Source organism: Thunnus thynnus, chromosome 12, assembly GCF_963924715.1.
Source record: "Thunnus thynnus chromosome 12, fThuThy2.1, whole genome shotgun sequence".
Lineage (NCBI taxonomy): Eukaryota > Metazoa > Chordata > Actinopteri > Scombriformes > Scombridae > Thunnus > Thunnus thynnus.
The window spans coordinates 33,692,046-33,711,089 of NC_089528.1; the positions used below are offsets into that span (position 1 = coordinate 33,692,046).

Here is a 19,044-nt window from a genome sequence, read left to right on the forward strand (position 1 = left end):
CAAAACCTTTTATTTAACAAAAGGGTAAAAGCAACACACAATACTAATCTAGCTAAGTGTTCCTATATACAAGTGTGAGTGTGTGTGTGTGTGTGTGTCTGTGTGTGTGTGTGTGCGTGTGTAGGGAAGACAATAGCAAGATGGCTGCAGTCACCTGGTGACTGAGCACATGGCATGCCGACAATTTGGCTGATAAAGGGAACTGCAGAGATAAAAGGCCAGACCATGTGGTGTCTTGAACCACATGTGCTGCCTGAACCAAAGTTTGCCAAACTAGGTTTTAACCTCTTAACTGTGTGGTTCTCTATTCAAGGCCAACTGGTGTATGCTAAAGGTGCCAGGTTAAAATGAGGTTAGTTGCATGTAAGGCCTAGTTACTGGATGTAACATGTGTTAAGCATGCTAACATTAACCTAGCGGTGTGGCTATGCAGTAACCTGACTATAGGCAACAAGGACATCACAACAACATTTCAATGTATAACCTTAACCAAATCAATACACGTACAGTACATTGTTTGAGTTAAACATTCTTGCTTAGCCGTACTATGCTTCACTGTGTTGCTAGGCTATGCCCAGTTGTTACCAGTCCATGAAGGGAGAGATGCTTTGTGGTGTTCTGCTTTGTAGCTGGTGAATCCGTGGGTGAGTCAGGCTGAGAAGGCTTTGGCTCTGAGGCTGAAAGATGCAGGCGTTGCTGGGGAGACAGCACTCCAGTCATGCAGAGGGCCCAGGTCACTCCTTTGTGTAGAGTTAGCGGCAAGCTAACTCCATTTCGCAGCTCCTGTACTTGTTAAACTGGCCAGCAGACTTGTGTGTTAGCTGCTGGCACAAGGGAACTTAGTTTCTGAGTCTTAGGCAGGCTCTCGCGTCTTCTGCCGTAAAGAAGAAAGTGTGTGTCTGCTGTGAGCAGGCCACACAAGAGATCAGAGAGCTGAGAGGGGAATCTCTAGTTTTGATAACCTGGATCCATGGGTGGAGCTTCACACTTTGGGTGCGAACCCCCAGGGCTCAGGTTTCTTGGAGTCTTGAAACATGTGGTAAACTGTGGTCCACATGTAGTCCCAACAGTATGGGTATGATACAGGTATCCTGGCATCTGACTCAACCCAGGACCACAGATTTAAACATCACATCAGCAACCTTGTTGGCTCTTTGCACAGAAACAAAACCAGCTTCCCTTTGATTTGTAGGAAGAGGACTTTCCTGTCAGATTTGGATTATGGGATGTAATTTACAGACACGCTGCTGCCTTCAGATTGTGTTCATCACTCAGCCCTCAGGTTTATTACTGCTGATAGATACTCACCACAGTGTTCTTTATGATGAGGTCGGTTGGTTTCTCTGGCTGACAGACACAGTAACCATCAGTGTCTGTTTATCTATAAAGACCTGCTCAGATGAAGAGCATCATACATCACATCCAGGACTGATGTTGGAAGGACTTTTAGTGTTTGTGCAGCAGACTCGTGGAATCTCACACTGAACACACTTAAACCTTGTGAACACTTTAGGAACTTAATAACTGTCAAGTACCTGCCTGGAACTGTTGGAACTGATTTTGTCTGTCTGTTGTAATCTCACCATCATTGTGACCCTCAATGATTCCTCTAAGAATCTTAAATAAACTTTGAATGAATGAATGAATGAAAGCAAGTCTCACAGGTAGAACATGAGACAGGTGAGCTGAACATGTGGACCGTAAAGAACAAACTGACTGATGGTGTTCAGACGGATTTATTCAGATTGTTCAGCAACTTCAGTTTTACACAAACACGATAAAACAAACATTTATCGGATCTTTATGAGTTAATTATACTGAAAGTTCAGTTTATTTAACAACATTGACACCTGATTTCACATGAACAAGATGACATTTTGTCCTGATGGAGGAACCAGTAGGAACCAGTAGGAACCAGTAGGAACCAGTAGGAACCAGTAGGAACAGGGAGGAACCAGTAGGAACCAGTAAGAACCAGTAGGAACCAGTAGGAACCAGTAGGAACCAGTAAGAACCAGTAGGAACCAGTAGGAACCAGTAGGAACCAGTAGGACCCAGAATCAGTGTGGACACAGTTTGTTCCTCTGACACAGAGATGGACTCAGAGAGATGGCAGAGACAAACACTGAAGTAGAACCAGAAGGTCTGTCTCTCCTCTGCAGCCTCCTCCTTCTCCTCCTCCTCTTCCTCCTTTCTCTTCTTCTTCACCTCTCCTCCTCTTTCATCTCCTCCTTCCTCTCCTCCTCCTCCTTCCTCTTTTTCTTCACTTCCTTCAGTCCCTCATGGATGTGGTCCACAGCCTCCTGGTCTCCTGCCTGCTGGGCCAGACTCAGAGCCTCCTGGTAGAACCGGACCGAGTCCTCGAGCCGACCTGATGGACCAGACACACAAAATAACTGCAACAACAATAATAATAATAATAATAATAACTTTATTTACAGCAGCTTCAAGACAGAGTTACAAAGTGCTTTACAGTAAAAACAAGAAGTAAATAAAATCCAGAATATAAAAATCAATAAAGATAAAATAACTCAGAAAAGTTACACAAATTAGTGTCAGTTCAGAAAAAGCCAGAAGATAAAAATGAGTTTTAAGAAGAGATTTAAAAGAAGATGTTGAGTTTGCAGCCTGAGGAACCGTTAAAGGTGCTGCTGAAGATCTACAGCAGAGATCAGACTCAGGTCCAGCAGGTCAGAGGTCGTCTGGCATTCTCAAAGTCATTTTTATAAATACTGAGTCCAGGCCTGGAATTAAGTGACTTTTTGGGTGAGGCCACTTTGGCCTTTGTTAAATACAAATTTATTGGGGCACCAAGGCCAAAATCTGCATTAATAATAAGCACCTACTCTGACTGGCTGGAGGCGTGCCCCCCCCACCTCCCCCCCAGCCAATCAGAATAAGACCGAAAGAAAGCAGCAGCATGTTTACCTGCAGTAATGTCTGCAGCTGCAGATGTAAGACAGTATATAGCGTCTATGAAGTAGAAAATCCTGCGGCGTGCTGAGTTTCGTTAAGCAGACAGTCAGCTGTAAAATGTGCAGAACACACACACAACCACTCGCCGATAACAGAGGGAAGATTGTCTCCAAAAATTAATTTCAGCTGTTCCAGATGTAAATGTCCGTCCTCTGGAAGGCTGTTAAGACTTTTCAGCTGCTGAACAACCAGAAACACTCCCAGTGTGCTTTGCTCGTCATCCGGCTGTGATGCAAACTGTGACTACAGAAGTTATGTAAACTCTCAGCGTAGCGCTGGGCGGCGGCGGCGGCGGCGGCGGCGGCGGCGGGCTCATGATGAAGCTTTCTGCTGATTTGATTTGATTTACTGGTGTGATGTAGTAAAGAGTACCGCCTCAACACCGCTCGCTCTGCAGCCGCCAAGTTCAAATAACTTAAAAAGAGCGAGGAGATAGAAGTGAGTAATCACCCTGATCCATCCAAAACATCAGTTTTATTCTTTTAAACAGCTACAGTCCTTTAAAAGCCTGGCAGTAGTGTTTTATATAAGTTGTAGTCTTTGGATGTTTCACCTACTTAGACCTGAATAAAGTGTGCTGCAGTAGTCGAGTCTGGAGGAGATATAGTTATAGATATTAGTTAAATATCTCAATTAAACAGAGCAGGACTTCAGTCACCTGAGCATCAAAGATGACTGAGAGTTGAAACATATGCAGAAGTTTCAGTCTCTGTTTTCACATTAGTGGATAAAGCACAAACACTGGATGAGAGACTGTTCCTGATGCTGCTACTGAGGCCAGAGGGACACATTATTATTATCTCTGATTCTGAGTCAGCTACAGAAAATGTTTGGACATCCAATGTTTTACTTCAGTGGGGCACGACCACGGATGTATATAAGAACTGGATCCAGACTCAAAAATGGCGCCTGTTCAGTCGAATTACTCGCCTGGTGTATATGTATATATATGAAGATGGACGACGCGTCTCTACCACAGACTGTATAAATTATGGACGTAGTTGCCGTGACGTCACTCGTTGGTTTCTGAAGAGCGGTTTTGAAGCTCAGAGCGAGCCGCTCCGGCCGTCGCCATCTTGGCAGTGCGTGGCCGAATGGCTGAAACAAGCCACCTAGCGGCTGGCGGACCTGTCACTCAAAGCAGCCATGTCCTTCATTATACAGAACTTTACAGCTTAATAAAATTTAAACGGGTGAGTTATAAAAACATTCACCCTCCGTACAGTCGTCATGAAAGAGGAAATTAGCTTTAGAGACCAAAACCGTTGTTTGTACCAGGCTGTAAACATGTTTATTTCTGCTGTAAAGTTGGACGTTTTAACATGGGGTCAAGTGGTCGTTCGAGGAACTGCAGTTTTTGGCACTTCCTGTTGGCTTCATTTTACAGCCCCGGAGGTTGCTCAGCTCTACTCCCTACCATTATGCAAAGCGAAGCCAAAATATGGCATTTTTGGGAGCTGCCATGTTGCTTGTGTGATGTCATTTGCAACCAGAGTCTGCACAGTAGAGTCAGGGGACCGGATGAAGGACTGTTAGTCACGCCCCCTCAACTTGACTGACAGCTGTCCCGCCGCCGAGAGCCGAGTGAACTCAGGAGCCGCGATGGAGGTAAACCAGCCAAAACCAGCCAGTAAGCAGCTGCTACAGCTGGCAGTGAATCACACATGAAAACGTACATTAGCGTCTTTCATCAGAAACTGCTGCGGTCACTCGGCTCGTCTGACGGAAGTTTGAGGGCGGCTGTCAATCACAACTGTCAATCAAGACATCACACCCCTTTTTATATCATCAAATAATTAATTAAAAACAAACTGATCAGAAAAATGAGCACTTGAACAAACATCAGCGTGATAAGAACAAACTAAAATGACAGAAACCATCTTTGGGAAAAATGTGCGTCATGTTATGGTCGACCATGTGAACGGCTGAGCTCAGGAGAATGAAGAAGTTTGACCTTTGACCTCTCACCTGTGTGCAGCAGGATGCCCGCCATGTTTCCCAGCAGCACATGTTGGTCCGGGTGTCCGGCTGAGCGGCTTAGATCCACAGCCTGCTGCACCAGCACCAGGGCGTCGTCATGGCGACCTTGCAGATCCAAGATGGTGGCCAGGTCACTCATCAGCACCAGTGTCTGACAGGAAACACAGCGATGACATCACTTCCTCTCCTCATCACTGCAGAATCAGCATACCTGTGGGTGTGTCTAAATGTAGGCGTACCTGTGGGTGTGTCTACCTGTAGGCGTACCTGTGGGTGTGTCTACCTGTAGGCGTACCTGTGGGTGTGTCTAAATGTAGGCGTACCTGTGGGTGTGTCTACCTGTAGGCGTACCTGTGGGTGTGTCTACCTGTAGGCGTACCTGTGGGTGTGTCTACCTGTAGGCGTACCTGTGGGTGTGTCTCTCCCTGCTCCTGGCGGCAGATGTTCAGGGCGCTCTGGTAGTCCTGTCCGGCCTGTTTCAGGTGCTTCGTTGATGCTCGGTATCGAGCCCGTGAGTCCAAACACAGACCGAGCAGGAGGCGGGTGTTCTTCCTCAGATCCTCCTGCTCCTCTGACGACAACAACAACAACCACAAAAAAATGTCAACAACATCAAAGCAGTCAGGCTCCAGCAGACAGCTTTAAGAACTCGTTAGTGTCTGCAGTATTTCAACATCTGTCAATCAGTTTGGGTGTGACAGCAGGTGGTGGGCGGGGCAAAAAGGAAGGATGAAATATTCTTCAGCAGAAGTGTAAACTGACTGTCACATGGTTTACATGTTTGGAAATAAAATGTTTTATATAAAAAGTTAAAACTGCTATAAAAATACAAACAATCAGTGTGACTGTGTGTCCAGGTGTGTCTCACCTGTCTGCTCTTCTGCTGGGATGTCCTTCTGTTTCTCCAGTTTGGCCTCCAGAGACTCCATACAGAACCTGAAGCCATGCTCCGCCAGCTCCACCCTCAAACACACACACACACACACACACACACACACACACGCACGTCAGTGACCTCTGACCTCCACCAGCTGCCTGTCAAATGAACAGTGAAGTCGTCGTCTTACTTGTTCTGTTCAGCGTAGATGGTGGCGAGTTTCAGAGACATCTCAATGACGGCATTGTCGTCCTGGAAACAGACAGGAAGTCAGAAAACAGATCACACACACACTCACACACTCACACACACTCACACACTCACACACACTCACACACTCACACACTCACACACACTCACACACTCACACACTCACACACACTCACACACTCACACACACTCACACACTCACACACTCACACACACTCACACACTCACACACACTCACACACACACCTGTGGCGTTCCTCCTGACAGCATGAAGCTCATCGCTGCTTTGAAGAGTTTCTCCGCCTGAGAGGAGGAAGAACGATGATGATGATGTCATACAGTTACTGTTTTACTACTGTTGCCATGGTGACAATAATATGAAATAGCTGAGCTGTGATTGGACGGTACTCACGCTGTCCAGCTGACCCTGGACGTAGGCAAGGTTCGCCATCTGAGGAAACACAGGTCAAAGGTCACAGAGAGGAAGATACAGGTGAGCAGTGATAGAAAGTAACTAAGTACATTTACTCAAGTACTGTATTTAAGTACAGTTTTGAGGTACTTGTACTTTACTTGAGTATTTCCATGTGATGCTACTTTCTACATGTCAGAGGGAAATATTGTACTTTCTACTCCACTACATTTATTTGACAGCTTTAGTTACTTTTCAGATGAAGATTTGACACAATGGATAATATAACAAGCTTTTAAAATACAACACATTGTTAAAGATGAAACCAGTGGTTTCCAACCTTTTTGGCTTTTGACGTCTTACAAAAAGCAGTGTGTAGTCGGGGTCACATTTCACATGTCTATGAGTTGTTAACAGCTCCACCAAATAGTGATTTTTCCCTCTAAACTTCTCACATGCTTTCATTTCAATAAATGTTCAAATGATCCAATATTTCAGCAAAAATCAAAGATTAGAGAAAAAGTCCAAAAACTGAAAACAGATTTGTGTATCAGAACTTTGTTTTTTCTTCTTTCCTCTCCCATTAATCATCTCACCACCCCTCAGATTTATCTGCTGACCCTTTGGAGGGGCCCGACCCCTAGGTTGGGAACCACTGGACTAAACTAGCTAACTGTATATAAAGTAGTGTAAACTAGCTCCACCTCCAGCAGCTACAACAGTAACATGCTGCTCTAACACTGATGCTTCACTATTAATAATCTAATGATGTCATATATAATAATATATCAGTCAGAGGGACCAAACCACTACTTTTACTGCAATACTTTAACTACATCAAGCTCATAATACTTATGTACTTTTACTGCAATACTTTAACTACATCAAGCTCATAATACTTATGTACTTTTACTGCAATACTTTAACTACATCAAGCTCATAATACTTATGTACTTTTACTGCAGGAGGATTTTTCACAGAGGACTTTTACTTGTAATGGAGTATTTTTACACTGCTGTATTAGTACTTTTACTGCAGTACAGGATCAGAGTACTTTTTCCTCTGCAGGTGTTTACCTGGCTGTAGGTGTAGATGATGGCCTGGTTGTTGTGGGTCTGATGAGCCAGAACGACGGCCTGATGCAGGAAACCAGACGCAGCCTGCAGCTGACCCCGATACACACTGAGCTGCGCACACACACACACACACACACACACACACACACACACACACACACACAGGTGTTTGATCTCTGCAGCAGGATGTTTAAATAACAGGAGTGAGTAGAGTTGCTGCTCTCGGTACCTTCGCCCTCTTCAGCAGCAGAATCATCTCGTCCTCTTTCCTCTGAGCTTCATCGCGGTGGTCTTCATCAGTCCTGCTGAACAGGGAGAAACCTGCAGACACAACATGAACATGTGACACTGATGGAAACCAGTAGATTCTGACTGGAGCAGCTTCTGGTTTTGGCAGAAAACAAAGTCTGAAATATGAAACTTTCTGGTTGAAGTTTGGTGACTGAACGTACCAACTGCTGCCCACAGTACTCTTCCTCCTCCTCCTCCTCCTCTTCCTCCTCCTCTTCCTCCTCCGCTCTGTGTGTTCTGGAAGTTTCTCCCGATGGACTCATGTCCGCTCACTTTTACCCAGCAGGCCGAGTGCTTTCCCGCCACTGGCTGTGATGTCACAGAGGTGCTGCTCTGATGTCTGACAGGTTTGATTTTATTATTATTTATTGATAATCAATTTATTTTACACTTCTTATTAAAGTGAAACATCATCACACCCATAAACAGCTGATCCTTAACATTACATCATTGATCAGTTCTGTCCTAATCAATGATTACTATACATAGAACAGAGGATCAAGATGATTGATTATTGATTTATCGGTATTTTTTCATTCAGATACTTTGATATTTAACAAATTATTGATATTTATTTCAAACACATCAGCAGAAACATTTCACAATAAACAAACTAAATAAACAACAGTGAGGTAACAGTGACGGAGGGGGGGGGGGGGGGGGGGGGGGCACCTGCTCAGGTGAGACCTGCTTCCAGCTGAGATCCTGCAGGATCCTGCAGACCTGAACCCGCTCAGAGTCTGACTGAGGACGACGCGGTGCAGACAGGACGCCGCCATCTTCTCTGTTTACATAACGGGCGGAAGTCACGAGGTAAGACTCGACGTCTTCAAAATAAAAGCACCGGAAGACACCTGCTCACATGTTGGAGAGTTTTACAGGTGAATCTGCACACCTGCATGACGTCAGTGATGAGGCCGCGCTGTTAGCTGTCAGTTTAATTTAGTTTTATCAACACAATGAATCAGCTGAAATGAAGAGGACAGGAAATGTTTCATCTGAAGCCAAAGAAGTGACGTTTAAAATGTTGAATGACGTCATCAGTCCATCACCTCTTCCTGTTTCTATGAAACAACTTGAATTTGTAAAGACTTTATTCACAGATGTAAACATTTAAACCAACAGATGGAAGAATGAACTGAAACTCACTGTCACTCAACTTCCTGCACACATGCAATAAAAACACAGAGACTGAAAAGAATAACCTACAACAATCTGAAACCTTCTTCTTCTACTGTTCATATGAGGTCTAAAGTCAGACTGTTATAAAGCAGCTGCTCTTTGATGTCTCAGATGCTGTGTACATGAACGTGTCTCCACCTCCACCGGTGTCGCTTCCTTCCTTTGGATTAATGTCTGTTTCTGATGCTTTTCCTCCATTTGTGTTTGTCTGTGTGTCAGTTTCTTCCTGACTGTCTGTCAGCTCAGCTTTTACAGGAACTATCAACATGTAAACCAGATGTTCATTCCTCCGCTGTACAGTTTGAAACAGTACGAAGGTAAAGCAGAGAAATATCCACAGGAACATCACAACTTACTGTTCTTTCATTGCTGTACATCCTTTACATTTGGTGCATTTCAGCACACATGACCATCATCCTCATCCTGCTCAGGTGATGAAGAATCTGATTCAGTTCTTCCATTTCTATTCATTTTTTAAAATTCTTTATTATTATTTCTTAATGTTCTATTTCTGGTATTTTTGTGGCATTTTGTTCATAAGAATTAACTTCATGTTCTTTTTATGTACTCAATAAAGTTTACCAAAAAAAGACATATTTTCACCTCTCCTGGGTTTTTTTGGGGCGGGGGATGAACTTTGGCCCGGAAGTGCACAGCTGGGACCGTGCAGCAGCCCCTGTTCGCGGCTCCGGACCAGAACTGAACCCGTTTTTATCACCGAACCCCGTCGGACCTTCGTAGAGCAGCTGATCCGGCGGGATGGAGCCCGGCCCGGCCTCACCGCGGGCCTCACCGGTAAACACACCGCCCCGCGGAGCTGTTAGCACCGCCGAGCTAACGGAGCTAAGCTGCCGCCAGACTCCATTCAGAAAACACAGCAGAGAGAACAAAGCGCGCTGCTCACACACACAGACGGGTTTTACTGTTACTGTCCTCCGGTTCGTTCGGCTGCAGCTGAACAGAACTCCTCTTCGCTTAAAGGGGTTGAGATTCCGAAAAGATTCGTGTCGCTGCTCGCCCAGGTAGCCGAAGTTTGTTCGCCTCGCTGCTCGCTCGGGTAGCCGAGGTTTGTTCGCCTCGCTGCTCGCTCAGTTAGCCGAAGTTTGAGTGAAAACAGGCAGCAGGTTTCAGTTTGGATGAACGTGGTGTCGCCCGAACTGAAGAACAGATCACAAACATGTGAGAGAAGCAGAAGATGTTCGTCTGTCTGTGTGCGTGTTTCTGCTGATGAGCAGAGAAATTAAAACCAGCAGATTCCTAACGGAGTTTGGTTCAGACTCTGCTGTGGAGGCCTGCGGCTCTCCTGAAGCCCCAACACAACTTATCATACCAGCGTTTCATTAATCAATAATGACACAACGTGAGGCTTTGAAGTATTGATCACCAATGAATCATATAAGTTAATTATGAAATAAAAATCTCCCTCCAACGTCAGCTTCTATAATGCATTTGCATTTTCAGTTTTATATCATTTAAACTGATTATTTTGGGACTGTTGACATTTTTTGATGTCACTTTGGACTTTGATTATTGATTAAAGTGTTGATCAATGAGTTAGTAAATATGGCTCCAGCTGATGATTTGTTTTTTCAATCAATCAATAATCACTTTGTCAATAAAATGTTTGACAATTGTTTTACAATTCATGCCCAGTGTATGAGGGTCCTCCGCGTCACACTTCTCCGCCTTTCCTCAATAAAAGTGATCAAACTGATTCTTGAAATTGTTCAAGAGAGTCGGGGACGTTTCCAAGCCTCGCTGTACTGACGTTCCCCCATATTTCCCTCCAGATTAACTGAATTTTGTTACATTCCTACAAGCAGTGCGGTCTCGTACCTACATGAGTTTTACATTTAGGATAATTTGGTGAAATTCCTTTTTTATAGTTACCATAAATGTAGTGTCTTCATCTTTATCAATCGATGTAATTTCAGGATGCAGCTGAAGAACTCGGCAACATTCGGATCAAAATGGAACCAGACGGCGACGTGGAGATCCAGTCGTACCCGGTGCTGAAGAGGCTGTCAGTCAAACTGACAGACTGCAGGGCGTGGCTGGAGGGGCGGGACTTTCTGTCTCTGGGTAAGGTCTCATGACTCACATCAGAGGGCGACAGATGACATGTTACTAGACCGACTGGAAAACTGGGTGGTGTTTTCTGGCACAACACCAAACTGGTCTGAATCCTACTTGAAGGACTTTTGTGTCTTTAGGCAACCAAACATCTGAGCAGACAACAATGACATGCAGAGTTCCCCAAGGCTCCAAAACAACAAAATATCTTATTATGCAGACGACACACAGATTTACATAACCATATCACCAGGGGATTTCAACGGTCACTGAGAAAACGCACTGAACAAATCAGTGATTGGATGTGCCAAATGTTCTTCAACTGAAGATAAAACTGAAGTACTTGTTTTTGGAGCCAAAGAAGAGCAATTAAAAGTCAGCACTCAGCTGACTGTCTTGATGCCTTTTTATGTTTTATGTAAAGCACTTTAATTGAGATGTACTGTATTAATAAACTCACCTTATTCAGCCTAACGTGACCTCTGATCTCTCCCTGCTGGCAGACGATCACCCACAGCTTTGGAGCCGCAGACCGAGGCAGCAGCACCCAACCAACACAGGCAGGAAGATGGTCTACTGCCCTGAGTGTAAGAAAGGTTTCTACAAGTCGTCTCACCTGGAGGCTCACCTGAGAGTCCACCAAGGCCAGAAACCGAACCAGTGCTGGCAGTGTGGCAAGACCTACCCAACCCTGTTGAGCCTTGTCATCCACCAGCAGATCCACGACCGCAACGAACCATACCGCTGCTCCTACTGCGACAAGACCTTTGCCCTGAAGCGCGACTGGAAGACCCACCACCGGACGCACTCGGGCACCAAACCCTTCAAGTGCTGGTTCTGTGGGGATGGGTTCACCGGGCACGATGAGCTCACGGAGCATCTGGGGACACACGAGGGGGAGAAGTGTTACCACTGCAAGATCTGCAACAAGATGTTCGTCTCCTACCAGGGCTTCAACTTCCACAGCCGCTCACACAGGAACCAGAAGCTGCTGCCCTGCAGCAAGTGTAAGAAGACCTTCGCCAACCCTCAGAGCCTGAAAGTCCACCAGGTAGGGACGCCCCCTGAAACCTGGCTCTGAAATGGAACCGGTTTTAAAATTTTAAGATACCGGGGTATTTTTAAGGTCGGTTCTTTCATTGGTACTTTATTTTGGTATAACTTATGGTCGCAGCACTCCAGCCTTTGCTCTCAGAGCTGACAGCGGTGAGGTGGAGACAGTGGACCAGTTGAAGTGAAGATAACGTTGTACTCGAGTTGATGACAACTACACTTGTTACTGTAAGCGCAATAAAACCTTCCAGAGTAAGAAGCCAATAAGAGTAACTTACCCAGTCCCTCCAGGATTTGTTTTTTGTATTATTGCTGCCAAAAATGTTTGATTTTGCAGCAGCTTTTCTTAAAAATTGCGACACAATTTGCAATGTTTTATTTGGTCTTTTGAGGTAAAATTGCGGGAAAAATTGCAAGCAAAGGGAAATAATGCAAATTTTAAAAAAAAATTACCACCAATGAAGAGTAACATGTAATCACTTCCTTCATGCTGCGATGGTGATGAAATACAAGCTCTCGCCCCCCACCAGCAGGTCTTCAACTTCACTCAGTATTTTGATGTCAGGAATATTATTCATTTTACTGACATGTTAGATTAGTTTCCAGTGAGATATTATTGTGTTTATAATGACTTTGCTGTTGTAAACATTACTGTTGCTGCTCTAGAAACAATAGTTAGTTATATATAAATCAGTTCTAATCCTGTTCTGAATGTATTCTTTTTAAAAATTAATATGTATTTTTAAAAGCAATTCTTAAGTAATGAAAAAGAACCGACAAGAGTATCAATAAGAGTTGTAGTATCGACAAAATCTTAATGATACCCGTCTCTACCACCAGGTGACGCACTCCAACAGGAAGCCACACAAATGCCCGACCTGCGGCAAAGGCTTCAAGCTGCTGAGCGGCCTGCGCTGCCACCAGAGGACCCACGAGGACCTGAAGGCCTACCACTGCACCGAGTGCGGCAAGTGCTTCTCCAGCCTGCAGGGGCTGAAGCTGCACAACCGCACACACACCGGACTGAAGCCCTACAAGTGCACAGAGTGCGGGAAGAGGTTCACCCAGTCGCCGCACCTGAAGTCGCACATGGTGACCCACACCGGTGAGAGGCCCTTCCTCTGCACCACCTGCGGGAAGAGGTTCACCCAGTCGTCCCACCTGAGGTCCCACATCACGCTGTTCCATGTGGGTGAGAAGCCGTTCACCTGCACCGACTGCGGAAAGAGCTTCACCATCGCCCACTACCTGAAGGTGCATCGACTGAGCCACACCAAGGAGAAGCTGTACCAGTGCTCGTACTGCGAGAAGTCCTTCTCCTACCACAACTCATGGAGAGCGCACGAGAGGATCCACACCGGCGAGCGTCCGTTCAGCTGCCAGGACTGCGGCCAGAGCTTCATCACGTCGGGCTCGCTGCTGAGCCACCAGAGAGCCAAACACACCGGAGAGAAGAGCCACTACTGCTTCACCTGTGGGGAGTTCTTCTTCACCAGCTCGCTGCTGCGGATCCACCAGCTGGACCACACCGGTGAGCGGCCGCATGCCTGCAGCTGCGGCAAAACGTTCAAAACCAAAGGAGTGCTGCGCTACCACCTGAAGAGGTTCACCGACCACCAGCCGGCCGAGTGAGCGGCCCTCTGAAACACAAAGTTCTGGTGCTGCTCGAGCTTCCTGTTAATCTCATTCCAAAGTGTTTGTGACTCTTTACACCAAAAGCTGCTTTATGAACTGTTTGTTTAGTTCTTCTGCACCAAGCTGCTGAGCAACAAAGAAGCTCATTCTCCAGTAGGTGCCCTGCCATCGGTCCAGTGGCCCATTATTCTGAAACTCCAGTAGTTTGACAACCTTCCCATTGGACCAGAAGCCCATTAGTCTGACAGCCAGTTATCCCGAAAACAAAAGCCCATTGCTCTGAAAATATCCTCGGCCTCTGTCACATATAGTTCCCAGTAAGTCACTGGAATAACCTTTCAGGCATCGCTGGTGATTTTCATTATTCACATATGCAGCTACATTCAGGAACATTTCCGTCTTTTCACACATTAACATGGCAGTGCTGGAATAGATGGGCGAGGGACAGTCCAGCAGATGGCGGTGATGCAACACTTACGGACGCCAACCGCCATAAAAGTCACCAGAAGAAGAAGAAGGCCGGACGCGTGTATGCGGGGGAAGACGTCTCTTATTATTTTCAGGAACATGGCAGTGAGGAGCCGTGTTTGTCTGTTGCCGATGTTCCTCTTATGTATTATGAACAAGTTTCCAGCTATTCTTGAAAAAAGCAGCTTGTTTGCAAACAAAAGAACTTGAATAGTTGTTAGTTATCACATCAGCTACGAAAGCATCCGCAGGGTGACCGTCAGTAAGTCGCACATTCAACTACGTCATCAGCGGAGTCCTGTGATTGGTTCACTCGCTCCACGTGAAAGCGTCTTTCGTCAGATGAACGTTTTACGTGCTCGTCCCTGCAACGTTACAGCTTTCACTCACAACAAAGCCAACCAGCGTTTTCCTTGGAATGTTACTGGGTCTTGATGTGGGAAACTGGCGGTACAGGTTTTCCTGAATACGGATCCCTGCTCCCATTCACACATGACCCCATGCAAGAAATGTTCCTGAACATTTCAGGGACAGAATGCATGTGTGAAAGGGGCTTCAGTGTTTTTTGACATACAAGTGACCATTTTAACCCAAACCACGATCTTTCCCCAGCCAAGTGGTTTTTGTGCCTAAACCCAACCAGACCTCAGCCTGAGTCAGTGTCAGGTTATGAGTTGTAAAATAGGAGGCGATGTTCAGCGGTGATCTGGGATCCATTAAACTTCATATGTTAACAGTCTGGGCAGCAGGAAGGCCAGACTGTGTATTTGGAGCAGCGGGTGTTTGGTTTTCGGGCCTTTGGACCAATGGGCAGTCTCCTTTTCAGAAACACACACAAGCGTGAAAAAACAGGTTTTGGATCATGTGAGATGCAACATGTGGAGGACGGTTTAGACGTTTACACTCACAAACAACTGACTTTTCTGTCTTATAGAAAATGACACAAGTGATTGAAAACCTCCCAACGGATTTCTCATCAGTCGGTCTACTTCTGATTTTACATAAAACACATTATTGTTATTATTATTATTATTATTATTAACGAAGAAACACTAAGAAACAACGACTCTGCTGTTTGCAGCTTTTTGTCGTCAGAAACACTCCAGAGAAGAAAAACCAAACAGCTGCGTGAACGTCGTCATGACAACAACATGAAATCAACTTCTGCACATCGCATTAAGACCGACGTCACCACTGTGTGTGTGTATATGTGTGTGTGTGTGTGTGTGAGTGTGAGTGTGTGTGTGTGTATATGTGTGTGTGTGTGTGAGTGTGAGTGTGTGTGTGTGTGTGTGTGTATATGTGTGTGTGAGTGTGTGTATATGTGTATGTGTGTGTGAGTGTGAGTGTGAGTGTGTGTGTGTGTATATGTGTGTGTGAGTGTGAGTGTGAGTGTGTGTGTGAGTGTGAGTGTGTGTGTGTGTGTATATGTGTGTGTGAGTGTGTGTATATGTGTGTGAGTGTGAGTGTGAGTGTGCGTACGTGTGTGTGTGAGTGTGTGTGTGTGTGTATATGTGTGTGTGAGTGTGAGTGTGTGTGTGTGAGTGTGAGTGTGCGTACGTGTGTGTGAGTGTGTGTGTGTGCGTACGTGTGTGTGAGGTCATATGTGTTAAAACAACTTTTTTTGTTTTGAACAGAACATTTTCTTTTTTCTTTTGTTCTTTATATTCATTAAGTTACAGTCCAGCTGACCTCAGGTCAGGGGTCAGAGGTCATCAGTTCGGGGCGCCATGTGTCATGTTGTCATGCTGGTTTTTGATTGGCTGGCAGGTTGAAATGAGTGGAACATCCAGCATCATGAAGCTGGTTAAGAACTGTTCAGCTGTTAGTGTTTATATTCAAGCTTTCAGTGAACTCACTAACAGAAGGACTCGAGTCACAGCTGTGTCTCTGACTCGTTGGTCTGGACTCTGGACATGTGCTAACGAGTCCTTGATATAACCCAGTGAATCATGTGACTCGTTAAAGCTGCGTCTTTATGTTCTTCTGTTTGTCAATAAAAGCCAAATGATGTGCAGAACATGAGTGTGTCTTTTTAGCAGGTTCAGACAGGGTTACACCTGCATCCACTGACATTCAGGTTACCACGGCAACCAGCCAGCTGCCAACTGTGTCTGTGTATTCAAAGCACATAAAGACAGAGAGACGAAGTTATTCACACAAATTCCAGTAAGTTAAGAATTGAGTGGCTGCAGTCGGCACTTAGTATATATATATATATATATATATATATAATATAACTGAGGATATTATATCTGCACCCAACAGCAATCTGACTCACATCAGAGCAGAGAACAGACATCACAGTTCAGACTGAAGGCAGTAAGTACAATGTTGGTGCTGTTACAAATATTAGAGTAATGTATTATATTAGGTATTTATATTAGTAATAATAACATTTATTACTGCCTAAAAATAAATCATTAAGCATTACAAGACTCCTGAATAACTTGGTATTGCACATTTAACATCCCAAAGGCATATTTCACTAATTTAAGAACATATATGACTGTCCGACATTTACACTGAGGTACAAGAAGTACTCTGATCCTTTACTGCAGTAAAAGTACTAATACAGCAGTGTAAAAATACTCCATTACAAGTAAAAGTCCTCTGTGAAAAATCCTACTACAGTAAAAGTACATAAGTATTATGAGCTTGATGTAGTTAAAGTATTGCAGTAAAAGTACATAAGTATTATGAGCTTGATGTAGTTAAAGTATTGCAGTAAAAGTACATAAGTATTATGAGCTTGATGTAGTTAAAGTATTGCAGTAAAAGTACATAAGTATTATGAGCTTGATGTAGTTAAAGTATTGCAGTAACAGTACATAAGTATTATGAGCTTGATGTAGTTAAAGTATTGCAGTAAAAGTACATAAGTATTACGAGCTTGATGTAGTTAAAGTATTGCAGTAAAAGTACATAAGTATTATGAGCTTGATGTAGTTAAAGTATTGCAGTAAAAGTACATAAGTATTATGAGCTTGATGTAGTTAAAGTATTGCAGTAAAAGTACATAAGTATTATGAGCTTGATGTAGTTAAAGTATTGCAGTAAAAGTACATAAGTATTATGAGCTTGATGTAGTTAAAGTATTGCAGTAAAAGTAGTGGTTTGGTCCCTCTGACTGATATATTATTATATATGACATCATTAGATTATTAATAGTGAAGCATCAGTGTTAGAGCAGCATGTTACTGTTGTAGCTGCTGGAGGTGGAGCTAGTTTACACTACTTTATATACAGTTAGCTAGTTTAGTCCAGTGGTTCCCAACCTAGGGGTCGGGCCCCTCCAAAGGGTCAGCAGATAAATCTGAGGGGTGGTGAGATGATTAATGGGAGAGGAAAGAAGAAAAAACAAAGTTCTGATACACAAATCTGTTTTCAGTTTTTGGACTTTTTCTCTAATCTTTGATTTTTGCTGAAATATTGGATCATTTGAACATTTATTGAAATGAAAGCATGTGAGAAGTTTAGAGGGAAAAATCACTATTTGGTGGAGCTGTTAACAACTCATAGACATGTGAAATGTGACCCCGACTACACACTGCTTTTTGTAAGACGTCAAAAGCCAAAAAGGTTGGAAACCACTGGTTTCATCTTTAACAATGTGTTGTATTTTAAAAGCTTGTTATATTATCCATTGTGTCAAATCTTCATCTGAAAAGTAACTAAAGCTGTCAAATAAATGTAGTGGAGTAGAAAGTACAATATTTCCCTCTGAAATGTAGAAAGTAGCATCACATGGAAATACTCAAGTAAAGTACAAGTACCTCAAAACTAAGTACTACAGTACAAGTACTTGAGTAAATGTACTTAGTTTCTTTCCAGCGCTGCACTCAGACTGTCTTCACTCTACGGATGATTTTAGTAAAACACACGAACCAATAAAAAGTTTTGGTCTGGATCAACCATCAGATGATCCCACAGTATCTTATATATCTTATATCTATACTATAGCTATATATATCTATATCTATATATATAGATATAGATAGTTCACATCAACGGGTCAGGAAAGGAAGACGCCTCCCATCAGCCAACATGATGAAACACATTTGAAAGGTATAAACAGCATCACAAACATCTTCAAACTTCGGTTGTCATTAATCGTATGTGTAAGACCTTTGAATATTACACAGAATCTAATGTAAGAAATGTTTCACCATCATGCAGGTCAAAGAATGAGCAGATGATGGAAAACCAGCAGGGATGATATGACCTTCACTTATTTATTATTACATCACCTTTTCAGTATTTTCCATCTATACTGATTCTGCTGAAAGCGGATGGATGGATTATAATTACAAAACAATTAATTAGTTTTCTTCATCTGAAAAGTAACTAAAGCTGTCAAATAAATGTAGTGGAGTAGAAAGTACAATATTTCCCTCTGAAATGTAGAAAGTAGCATCACATGGAAATACTCAAGTAAAGTACAAGTACCTCAAACTGTACTACAGTACAGAACTTGAGTAAATGTACTTAGTAACTTTCCATCTCTGAATATGAAGTTTGATTTCTGGTTTTCAGATGTGTAATATGAGTAAAACCAGAAGTGACGTTTTGAATTAATCCAACTTTCCTTCATGAGAAAGAACTTCTACATAAAAGCAAAATTCGATTCATATTGGTCTGTAACTACAGACTCAAACATTCAGACTGTTTCCTCACAAAACAAGAAACTGAAGACATAAAAACACCAAAACAGCATCTTTACAGAATTTAAAGGTTTCATTTTTCTTTATTTCATGTGTTGAAATCATGTGTTACATGATGTGAGACAGAACGCCCTCTGAATGCAGTGT

At 43.6% G+C, this 19,044-nt stretch overlaps 2 protein-coding genes across 2 annotated transcripts; one reads left to right on the forward strand and one right to left on the reverse strand.

Moving 5' to 3' along the window:
• Positions 1 to 1,720: 1,720 nt before the first annotated feature.
• On the reverse strand, positions 1,721 to 9,433 carry ttc19 (tetratricopeptide repeat domain 19). Its single transcript, XM_067607002.1, has 11 exons — positions 8,495 to 9,433; positions 7,984 to 8,162; positions 7,761 to 7,852; positions 7,532 to 7,642; positions 6,456 to 6,494; positions 6,290 to 6,346; positions 6,024 to 6,085; positions 5,825 to 5,919; positions 5,364 to 5,527; positions 4,945 to 5,107; positions 1,721 to 2,371 (listed from the first exon to the last, which is right to left on the reverse strand). The coding sequence occupies exons 1-11, from the start codon at positions 8,599 to 8,601 to the stop codon at positions 2,205 to 2,207; spliced, it is 1,236 nt and encodes a 411-aa protein (XP_067463103.1). The 5' UTR covers positions 8,602 to 9,433; the 3' UTR covers positions 1,721 to 2,204.
• Positions 9,434 to 9,599: 166 nt separating this feature from the next.
• Positions 9,600 to 16,253, forward strand: LOC137194830 (oocyte zinc finger protein XlCOF6-like). Its single transcript, XM_067607001.1, has 4 exons — positions 9,600 to 9,799; positions 10,939 to 11,086; positions 11,581 to 12,128; positions 12,971 to 16,253. Exons 1-4 carry the CDS (start codon positions 9,764 to 9,766, stop codon positions 13,760 to 13,762), a joined length of 1,524 nt encoding a protein of 507 aa, XP_067463102.1. The 5' UTR covers positions 9,600 to 9,763; the 3' UTR covers positions 13,763 to 16,253.
• Positions 16,254 to 19,044: the final 2,791 nt, after the last annotated feature.